Source organism: Sardina pilchardus, chromosome 13 (genome assembly GCF_963854185.1).
Source record: "Sardina pilchardus chromosome 13, fSarPil1.1, whole genome shotgun sequence".
NCBI classification, from domain to species: Eukaryota; Metazoa; Chordata; class Actinopteri; order Clupeiformes; family Clupeidae; genus Sardina; species Sardina pilchardus.
This window is the reverse complement of record NC_085006.1, coordinates 16794768-16806850: the sequence shown is the minus strand read 5'-3', so window position 1 is coordinate 16806850 and position 12083 is coordinate 16794768. Positions and strand designations below refer to the sequence as shown.

At 47.2% G+C, this 12083-nt stretch overlaps 1 protein-coding gene across 6 annotated transcripts in view; it reads right to left on the bottom strand.

Annotated features, from left to right (window-relative positions):
* Positions 1–12083, bottom strand: part of LOC134099050 (stAR-related lipid transfer protein 13-like) — a 102398-nt gene that overhangs the window by 11393 nt on the left and 78922 nt on the right. For 5 of the 6 annotated variants that reach the window (XM_062551736.1, XM_062551735.1, XM_062551737.1 and 2 more), the window contains 2 exons: positions 2968–3039; positions 1193–1274 (listed from right to left, as the gene is read on the bottom strand). In XM_062551736.1, coding sequence (XP_062407720.1) covers positions 1193–1274; positions 2968–3039 — 154 coding nt within the window. Of the gene's footprint in view, positions 1–1192; positions 1275–2967; positions 3040–6504; positions 6681–12083 lie in introns of those variants that run through there. The other variant, XM_062551741.1, reaches the window with a different exon arrangement.

Sequence of the window (12083 nt, the reverse complement as noted above, 5' to 3'; positions counted from 1 at the left end):
GAGAATCATCATTAGGATCCCGCACATGACACCAGTTAGCGCTGCTAAGGAGAGGGTGGCTACTGTGGGCTTGGGCTGAGGTGAATCGCCATTCATGCTGCAGGACGGGACGAATGCTGCAGTCTCTGCCACTCAGTCCACTGCAGCACCAGAGAGCGAGACTAGAATTTAGAGTGTAGTCGCTTCAGGAATTTAGTCGCTTCAGGAAGGGAGTGTTGGGAGTCACAGTATATTGAGTTGTGTAAAGCAACAGTAACCCCCCCAATCCCCACAGAGCCCCCCCCACCCCCGCCTCCCCTCGCCCCCCCGCCATTCTTCTCCACCCAGGCAGTCTCCATGGCGACCTCAGTGACTGTGCTGGTTTCATCTTAATTTTCGTGTGTTTACTCAAGCTCAGGCTGGGGTATAGGGCGGAGAGAACACACACACACACACACACACACACACATTTGGCTGACAGTGGGAGAAAAAAAATCTCACTATATTTAGAAATATAAACCCCTTCAGACAATACGTCAGCTCTCTGCTCCAGTCACAATAACATGAGAAATACACTAACAGGGCTTTCAACGAGCTTAATTATGTCTACACGCGTAACAATATGCAGCGAAAGGTCAGAAACCCTCAAATGAACAAAGGCATGGCGTGGCGTGCTACGTCTCACAAAAGAGAAAAGGTCTAGCAGTCCACCTAAGCCAGCCTGTTGTATTTCAGCTAAGCTAATCCGATAATTCGGTGACATTTATGAAGGTCTACTCAGGCACACTAGCGTGGATAAGTGTAATTCATGTTGTTTATCTGTGGAGATCACCACTACTGCCACTCAAATGGCAGAAAGCCTTCATCCCCCGGGCTCAAGTCTTAAGCACTGTCTGGAGTCACCTTTCACCTAACTATAGGCTACACTCAACCTTCACATCTGATACACTAGGCAGGGGACATACAGATTCACAAAAGAGTAAACAACTGGATAACCCGATATACTGTACTCAATGTATACAATTTGATACTATTTTGATACACTTCTTAAATGACACAACACGACATGATAACATGATACCAATTCAAATAACCTGAACTCAATTCACTATTCTAAACAAACATTTATTCTGAACAAAAGTATAGAATTGCTAAGACAAAGCAAAGCAGACATGTTATAGTATTAGTTTACATTATGCTCTAGAATCCTTACCGACAGAGGGGCTCCACCAGGTCTTTGTCTAGAAAATCGTGGTCTTTCTTCACAGGAGAGATGTCAATGGGAAACTGAGAATCTGAAAAAAATAAGAAACCTACAGGTTAGCAACAGCATTCCTTATGCATGTCCCTCTCGCATCTCAAAAGATCGCATTCATGACAAACAAGGGCGCACAGGGATTGGGTTTTTGTTAATGCCCTCCCTGCTATTTTCACTGCTCAATGGTCCGAGCCCTTAATGTCCAAAAAAAGCAAGGGGTGGGGGAGCATTGCCTGGCTTTTGAGATACACTAAATAACACATTCTTTCCAGGGCGATAGTCAAGGCCAGGGAAGCGTCCGGCTTGTTTTCGGGCCGGGCAGATGTTAACGAGCAGAGACAGAGTTTGCCCCCCAAAGCAAGCGGAGCTCAGGCCTGTGCTGTGCGGGCTGCTGCAGCAGGCATGACGTCTTGCCAGGAGAATGGCTCCTGCTCTTATGCAACACGCCACGGCGTGGTGACCAAATCCAGACCCGGCTGAAAAAAACTAGCATTCCTCTGCATTTGTATGGGGCAATTAGCTTCGGTAGTGGAGCAGTGCGCCATTTCAGAGGGTTTTTTCTCTCCCCCCCCTCCCCCCCCCCAACCCCTCTTGCCTCTAAGTGAAAATACAGACCCCAACACAAAGCCTGGTTTGCATCAATCTGCCCCTGAAGCAGCAAAGCATTGAGCAACAGTCCCACAAAAAATGGTTCAAACATGTGGCAGAGACCGTCAGTTCCTATAGCTCTGAAGATGTCAAGAGTGACAAATTATAGGTGCACGATGTCTGGAACGTGTGGAAACTCTAACCTATACCGAAGAAGCCATTGCTTACATTTGGCAGGGGGAATTCCACACGCGCACATTTGTAAAACAGCGACCGAATGAAAGAAAAGAGTAATGTTTTCCTGGGCAACGGCTGCCGTCCAATGGGCTTATCAAAAGAGAGAAAGCTGCTGAGAGAGGGTTTCTCTCTCATCTAAATACCTCTCCCGGCCGGGCTAAAGTGAATTTCACGATACCCTCACACCTACTACTCTGCAGCTGGCCAGGGAACTGTCAAGTCCTATTCTGTGGGAGAGTCTGTTCTTGTCAACAGCAACGATGCAGCGTTTTTCTCCCATGACCTCAATCTTTTTAGTGGAGGACATGTTTTTGCAGTAACTCTAAACCTGGAACTGTCCAGACCGAGGCTCTCAGGCCAATACGCTCCATCCTGCAGTGTTGTGTGAGTTACACAGGGAGCTGTGCTGAACTGACCTTCGAAAAACCTGGGAAAATCGAACAGTTAAGCATACAGCATCTACACATACGGTAGATGTAGGGATAACAATAGCGTCTTTAAGGTACGATGTTGAGGGCCAGAGAAGCCTTTGCCAATGGTGCTGTGAATAAAATCTAAATCGTTCATCCTGTATGTGTAATTGTTCCAGCGAAAGCCCTGACTGACTAACTCTGAATATTCCCGAGATAAAGTTCTCACAGTGTAGGAGGATATGCCAATCTCTCCAACCAGTTGAGTCACCCATCCGAGCCCATGCCAAGAACAGGCATTACAGTAAACCCACAGTTTTCATAAAAGCGCTGGTGTTTTTCTTTACGTCAATCCACTGTTTGATGTTCCTACAACTCCGACCACCGGCCATGCAGTCGCACGGAAATAACCTCCTAGGCTGGCGTGTGCACAAACTGCCGGGTGTGATATCAGTGCTGTGGCTGGCAAACTGGCGGTGGGTGTCTTGGCATTACCTTCAAAGAGCTGGGCGTACTGCGGGAATCCTGCCGCCCGGAGCCAATCACAGGCTTCTTTTGCTTCGATCTCTGCAAAACAGAAAGGTCAAAGGGCGTTTAGAACCTCATTCTTCAAAACAAAACATGTGAGTGAGAAACAACGGGACGACACGACTCGGAATACACAGCGCAGGATATCGTCAAAAACACCCTGCTAACACACTAAAACAGACGCACACAAACTCTCTCTCTCTCTCTCTCACATACACACACACACACACACACACACACACACATAAAACAAAAACACATTTCGAATGTCCTCCTCTGTCCGCACACAGAGATCCCACAGACCTTACTCTACCAGCGACGACTTTCCCACCAGACCAGCGGGGAGATATTTTGGCCGAGTAAATATTTCACTCCAGGGCTTTATCAACACAGCCGAGCTCGGAGAGAACATCGCTGGCAAAGCCTGTCCCTCCTCAGGAGGCTTGTCATCCTCTCCATTTGAGAATATACTTTAGTGTTTGGGGTGGGTGTGTGTGTGTGTGTGGGGGGGGGGGGGGGGTGTTATGTAAGTGTGTCTGTTTTCCTTTCCTTTACTGTGCTTCCATTCCCCCTCCGAAGAGCTCTTACAAGCAGACTGGCCCACTGGCCATGATGAAAACCTGGTTGTAAAGCCTCCTATATCCTTGGCGATCTGTCCGTAAGCCGGAAAAGACTGATAATAGCTGGGGAACACGCGGTCTTTGCGTGCAGGGGGAGATTCGATACGTTCTCCGTCATCTTAAACTGTTTTTTTCCCTCTTAGCCCGTGGTGTGTAAACAGTACGTTTTGGGGCTTTTAATAATGCTTTGGACATTGCCAAAACATCAGAGCATTATATGAAGGCCGGTGGAATAAAGTTGGATTCATACTTAAAACTAAAGGTTAAAATAAACTCTAGAGTTTAATATAAGCTATAAAATCATCCTTACGTAACATTTACAAACTGTAATTGGCAGAAGTTCAAACCAATGAATACAGACAACAATGTTCATAGGCACAGAAGTTCAGTATGGTTTTCACTATATCTATGTAGTACATCTATGTTACTATGGTGTGATAAGTAATTCAATGTGTATACTAGAATTGTACTTTTTTCCTAAATGCATATGATTAGATGTAACACTGAGAGTAGTGTACTTATTCATAAATGCATATGTTAAGATGTTACACGAGAGATTTCTTTGGAAATGAGACGGCTTGGGCATCTTGAAATTAAAGTGTGAAGGCTTGGAGCCTCCCTCACAGCTGCCCAACTAAAAGTCACAGCTGCAGCTGACCTCTCTCTTTGACTGGGGTCACACAGCTGACCTCCTGATCTTCCAGGCATGACCTTTACCAGCTCCGAAAACCAGCTCCCCCCCAATGATTTCAGGGACAAGACAGGAAATGGAATTTAGGCTGAAGCTCTGGTCAACAGGGAACAGTAAAAGGTGTCAGTCAAAAATTGACTGCCAGGCAGATTGTCTAAACCAAGGACTTATTCACACGGTATACAGATGCCAACACCATCCCGATTGTCCATTAAAACTAACATTCTAGTCTGAATGTTCTTCCAGGAATTGCTCTTAGACGGAAATATACCTATCTTTCCACAAAACCCAGAGTCAAAATCTGAGGAGAGGCATGTCCAAACAAAAGCAGAAGAAAGACTAATGAGCTAAGGCGTTCATTAACAATCTTTAATGGCCGCTTCCATGTGGATGAGCAACAACACATCACGTAAATGACTACAGAAGATGTCACCATGACATGGTTTACATTAACTCACCTTTAAAGAGAAAAAAAGGAATCTCACAGGTGTTCTGAATGCAACCGACGTTAGTTCGACTTTATCGACTTTATCCTTCTCCTTTATCCTTTACCCTCTCCAACTGTATTCCTCAAAAGGAGATGAGGATGTGTGGATGGTACACCAGGTGAAATGAGCGAAATTGGAGCGGGCATGAAGTTTAAATGAGGGACACAAAGGCACTCCCACATCATCACCCCCTCCTCTTAAACCCCCTCCCCCCCGACCCACACACACACACACACACACACACACACTGCGCTCTACTCTACAGAGAGGGAACCGTCAACATGAATGAAAAACCACGCCAAAACAGCAGCCTATCAGCGAGCAGCAGAATAGTACAGTACAGTGTGGTCCGGTCTCACGCTGACTTCCCCATTCACTGCCATTCATCACTTGTGACATGACAATCATGTCCCCATTCAGCTGGCAGCTGTGGTGACAGGTACGCGGTCTCTCGCAAGAAACCTCATCTGCCCTCCACCCACAACAGGCCCACGTCAGCCCGACTTGTTGTTGTTCCCACGTTTTTTTGGACCCCGGCGATCATTTTCGCTCCCCAAAGCGCAAAAACACACACGGGTTGCCATCACGACCTCGCTCGGCGTGGCAAACAAACACGTATCAAAGTTCTCTAATAGCCCCAATGCCGATTGTTGCGACTTCCCAACACTGTAGAGAAGTTCAATAACAACTGGCAGCAGGAGGAGGAGGAGGAGGAGGAGGAGTGGGGGAGAGGGCAGTTCTATAGAAGCCCGGTGGAAGAGGTCAGTGCGAGGTAACGGATGCTCCCCTGGCTCACCCAGCCCTGGCACTCCTGCGGGCTGTCTGAGAGGACAGGGCATTGTCTCGGGGCACAGACAGTGAAGACCTGACCAGCTTTCCTCACCCCCCTCTCTCAACCGCCTGCCCGCCGTACCCACCCGGTGGGACCTGCGCTGGTACAACAGGAAACACAAGCTGGGAATTCCACCGAACTCGGCATACCGCGTAACACAATATAGAGACATTCTGTACAGTTTCCTCTTTTTTTTTCATCCCCCCTTTTTTTCTGTCTTTCTCTCTCTTTCTCTCCCTCTCTCTCTGGGAATCTCGGACATGAAAGACACTGATGGCATGATGCCAGGTGTGTGTGTGGGGGGGTCACTAAACAGCCCATGGGGACAGAGGTTTCACTGGAGTCGCACGCAGGGTAACTGGGCACCTGCGGACAAAGGCCAAGAAACAGAGTACTGCCATGGGGACAATGTCACGGAATACCAGTGGCGGTATGCTAAAAAAAGACCCAAAAGGTGACACCTTCCGCCCCATTCAAACACCAAGCCTTATGTAACTTAGAGGAAAGAACATTCCGGTATGGAATGTAAAGAGTATTTAAATGTGTTGGTTCCAAGAGAACAGAGTTGACAAACTTGCAACAGGAATTTAGACAACAATAAAAGCCTCCCCCCAAAAAAAAACATATCACCCACTGATCAACAGATCAATGATAGCCAACCTCAATACACAACAGCAGCTCTGTTAGAACTCAATCACAAAGCAAATACTCAAACAATGCCAAGGCCATCAAGCCAGTGAATCAGCATTTCTACGGATGCCCATCTATGGAGAAGTGAAGATAAAAGGGAATAAGAGTTGACTTCTCTCTGATTTGTTGTAGAAATGGTGGAGACAGACGTAGAGGTAAGTGGTAGCGGACGGTAGTACTCACTGGAGATCTTCATCCTAAAGCCATGAGGAGAGCTGGACATGTGGACTCAGGGAGTCTGAGCGCAATCCAGGCACAGCAGCAGCATCCTCTTTCCCACGGCACAAGCAACGCATTCCAGACGCTACGCTACTGACAAGGCCCTGCTGCTGCTGCTGCTGCTGCTGCTACACTACAACTGTTGCCTACTCGGCAAGATCTTTCTCCTCTCTTCTTCTCTCCTCCCTCTCTCTCTCTCTCCCCCCCCCTCTCTCTCTCTCTTGATCACACACACACACACACACACACACAGACTTGCTCCAACCTCTTTAGTCTTCCCCCTCTTTCATCATCTGTCTTCACAGACACACGTACACAAGCTCGTTCTTCCTCATATCTCCCCTCCCCATCTTTTTTTCCATCCTCATGGCCCCAACCCCCCCAACCCCCACCGCCTCCTCCTTCCTCTACCTCAGTCAGCATTAGCCCATCCCCCCCCCCCCCCGCTGCTACTCCCTCTCCCGTCTGTTCCCCGAACCCTATTACGACTCTTTCCTACCGCTCACAACACATTTTTTGGCAGTGCCCTCGAAAACTGAGGCCAAGGGGCATAGTCTGACAGGATGCTTGCAACACGGGACTTTCTTCCCCCCCCCCTCTCTCTCTTTCTCTTTCTCTCTCTCGTTTACTCTGTTTCTCCCTATCTCTCTCTCTCCCTCTGCCTATCTCAGTCTTCCCGTTTCAACAGACACATTCAAAGATTCCCATGACATCATTCAATCACTCTGACAACGGATTCATGTTAATGCATCTATTTATACCACTGCTGTCCAGGAAGACTTGCTCTTGTCATCAGGGAAAAACACAGAGTGCCAATAAACAGGGAAGGCGGATATTGTCCAGTGTTTCAAACACACTTTCCACTGTCTGACCCCACCCCCCCCACCCCCCCGCCCCGAGGAACTGTTTATTTACTGTCCAGCAGAAAGAGAGTCTTGTGTTTGGAGTAGCTGGAATGGCAGGCCGAGTTAATCTCCTAATCAAACACCCCAAAATCACACACACACATACACACACATACACACACACACACACACACACACAAAACCTGATGTGGTTTGCTATGGCACGGGACCTTGAGGTTGTGCACAGGGAGGAAAGAGGTCCATATTTGGGAATGCCGAGGGTATCTGCGTGGCATCTCCAGAATGACTAGTAGAAGCCCTGACTGCTGGAGAATGGGGTTGCACTGGGGGAAAGGGGGGGATATACGCTAGCGATGACAGAGAGCGTAGGCAACCGCTGGCTGTGAGTCAGGCCGACGGACTGGCTCGCACAGACGCAATCGTCCCTCAACCACCCACCCACCCAGCCAGTCACCCACAGGCCAACGTCAGTCTGCCCACAAACACACTAGCCCAGAGGGTATCAGCTGGATCAGAGGATCTCCTAACACGCACGCACACACACACACACACACACACACACACACACACACACACACACACACACACACACACACACACACACACACACACACACACACACACACACACACACACACATACTGTATATATACACACAGACAGCAACAGGACCAAACCACAAACCAAATAACATCACATTCCCAGTTGTTTTACAAGTGCCTGCTGGGTATTTCCAGGGAACAATTGTTTGCCATTTTTGGAGAAAATTTTTTGGGGAGCGTGTGGTTCAAAATGGAACATAGATAAACTGTAACATAAATTCACTGAATGTGTTGTGTATTTCCCAATAGCTACATGTATCATCATCGACAGTGTTATGTTTATTGTCTGAGATATATTTTATAACCACAGCTAGTGTGGGATAAAGTCTAATCACCCTGAGCATATTTGGGTCATGGTGAAAATAAAACAATAATAATTCGGTCCTTAATAATACACAACATTAAATCCAGACTTAAGAGCAGAGCTCCAAAAGCTGTTTTCTATATAAATATACCTGTTGGTCTCTTGCAGAGTTACCATTAATTCCCACAGTAAAACAGAGCACTTAGTCAACTCAGCCATGTGTTTGCATATCTCGTTTCAAAATACGGGCTGAATGACGCGAGCAGACTGCACGAACCCACTCATCATTCTGCAACCCTGAAGCTTACGAGAGCTCCAGTAACATGGCTTTGGGGAGAGCGAAGAACAACAATTCTGCCGTTAACAGGAAACGGCTTGGAGGCAACATCTTGAAGCTCACGTGACTACAGCCTCAAACCACCACCCCACGCACACACACACACACATACCGTGCACAAACATACTGTATATACTGAGCATAAATGCACACTCTTAAGCATTCGTTTTACGCATGTTTCTTTGTCTTTCTTTCTGTCACACATGCACACACACAGACATGCACACGCTTTTGAATCAAGTCCATGCATTTTCCTCTCTCTCTCTCCCTCTCACTCCCCCAACACCAACTACACACACACACACACACACACACACACACCAAAGCCGAGTGAATAAACCAGACGTCCCGAAGGGGTTTGGATAGTTGAGATTGTACGCCAGTTCCCGCCTCTTCTTGGGAAAGCACCTTGAGGTCCTGATGCATCATTTCTCAGACTCTCTCTCTCCTCCCCAAATCACTCAGGCACTCAGGTCTCTCTCTCACACACCTCCTCTCTCCCCTCTTCCACCGAATGACCACTCCAGGAGCGATAAACTGCCAGACGCGGTGACCAGGTCACTGCTGTCTTTACAGTAAAACAGCGTACTCCAGACATAACCAAAGCGGATTCCCACCTCACAGCATTCTTCCTAATATGATGAAATACCTGTGCTTCACACACCCCAAAAGCATTTGTTGCTGTCTGGAGTAGTGCAGACACCATGTAAGGTGGGATATACAGTAAGAAACATTTCCCGAAACACCAGCTCATGCATTAACTGGCAGCTTCCACAAGTCTAAAGACTGATCAATATTCTGTATATAGACCTCATCATATCATTCATCTCTATCAGAGTACCGTACTATAGTTATTGCAGCACTTCTGGCCAGAAGGACATTGTCTATATTCTCAACATAGGGCTATATATTGATGATGCTATACATATTATACCCTTGCTAATCTTTTAAACTAGTTTCTGTCATACACCACATGTTATCAGTCTACCCACCCTATAACCTCAATATCCATATGCAAAATAAAATGAAATCCACTCATTTTTGCTTAGCTGCACACTACTAACTTGTGCTCCATTATGATGCTGTTTTTGTTCCTTTGCTTAATCTAACCTGTGACTGACTTCACACGGAGAACTCATAACACACATTCACAGGTTTCTGACCGACACGACCCAGGTTGAGCTGAGAAGGAGCTCAAAGAATGACACCCCCACCACACACACACACACACACACACACATCCCATACCTCAGGTCACCCCGTGTGTGTCGTGGGAACAGTGGGCACTTTAATTAACTTGGGCTGACCCGGCAGGTACTGGCATCCTGAGCACAAAGCGGCGGCCGTGCACCCCGCCACCAGAGGCATGCTGGGGATTATCTCCCAGCCTCCGCAGCGGTGGCCTTCCCCTACGCTTCACGGCGGGATGCTCGAGCAGGAAAGCCGGGAACGATAGCTGAGGGGGGGAGGGGCTTTTCCCGACAAACAAAAACACACGCCTGTCTTGTAACTTACTGACACAGTTTGGTATGGCCTTGGCTAAATCACTTGATGGGATAGAACTAAGTGATAACACAACGTCTATTTTTGGTCATCGGACGGAGGTTGAAGGCAAGGAAGTAGATAAAAGACACACACACACACACACACACACACACAGACACGCGTACACACACACACACACACACACACACACACACACACACACACACACACACACACACACACACACACACACACACACAAACACACACACACACCCTCTCGTCCGTCTTCCACTGAATGACCACCACAGGCGCGATACACTCCCAGACGAGGTGACCAGGTCACTGCTGGTACTGGTTTACAGTAAAGCAGCATGTTCCAGACATATAAGAAACATTTCCCGAAACACCGCCCCATGATGCATTAACTGGCAGCTTACACAAGTCTGAAGACTGATCAATGTTTTGTTCGTAGACTTCATCTTATCCTTCATCTCTATCAGAGTACCAAAATGGGCAACTATTAGCCACGGCTTATACATTGATTTTGAAAAATGTCTTCAGCTATAAGGTTACGGGGGCAGTTAATATGGTATTGATATGGCTTTGTTTCTTTTAACTTGCATTAAACAGTGCTGTGCTGCGGCTTATACACAATGTGCAAGCACAAACGAGCTCACACACACACACACACACACACACACAGAGAGACACAGACAGAACCTGTCACCAGCTCCACAGCTGAGCAGGGACTATGGCTACAAATTTAGGCAGCGCTATCGGGGGAAAGGGGATGTTGCTAGGCACCCACTGCAACTTTCCCATAATACAAAGGCGAGGGGGGAAAAACGGAGGCCAGGAGGAGAGCATGACTGGGCTTTGGGCTTTGTGGTGGCTGGCAGAGGGTGGTGGGATCCCCACTCCAGCCCACAGCTCCACAGCCATCAAACGACTTAGACCACGAAAGACCGACCCCTTTAACTCAATTTTAATGTGCTCTCACAAATAAGGAGACCCCAGTGACTTCTTCTTCAGCTCCTCGCTCCTCGTTAACAGAATCGGACGGGTTTGTGATGATCAGAAACTATGTACTGAAACGTTCAGGTGGACAACCACTTTTAAGCCACGATGAACTTTTTTGGTCGATTAGTTGAGAACAGACAACATTTACTTTTTCGAAAGAACCAGATGGAGACCTTTTTTGGTTTCAAATAGAGCAATAAGAGCCTTAAGAGGCCTCTGGGTACTTAGAGACATTGTTAACATCAGTACCATTCTAGCGTATGTCTGTTCCATCCAGTTCAGCTCTAATGTGACTGACAAAGGAATAATCAATCATCATTCATCATATCACAAAAGCTGTCACGAAACAGCTTACCGTAAGTTCAAAACTAAATACTGAGCTATAATGTAAGGAGACAGCTAGATAAATCTCAATTAAGAATGACCTTTGCATCTCTTGTTTGCGAGCACGAAGACTGAAGGCTTACACGGAACCTCTGGGACATGTATGGTATAGTTACACAGTATACATACACTGTATGCCTATACGGTATCACATATCATATCACATTCAAGCCTTTAAGCACCCATTGTAGCGGTTACAATAACACTGACCTCTGGCTCTGATTCACTTCATCCTGGGTCGTGGGTGAGAGTAGTGGAATGTTCTAGGTCAGGCTTGCCACACACGTCTGTCACAGACAAGTCTTCAGAGGAGAAAGACTCACATTTCACTGAAGCTGTACACATGAGCAAAAATGTCCACAACGAGGCCACGCTGGACATTTTTTGTCTTTTCTTTTTGAAGGGGGGAATGCCGAGTATTTGTTTGAATGACCCTTCGTTCCTTCCCCTTTACCCAATGAAGTCCAAGTCGCACATCAAAGTGAGACTGAGAGGCCCCCGGTGAGGGCTTATTGATTCTGCGGGCAAAATAGCGGGAGGGAG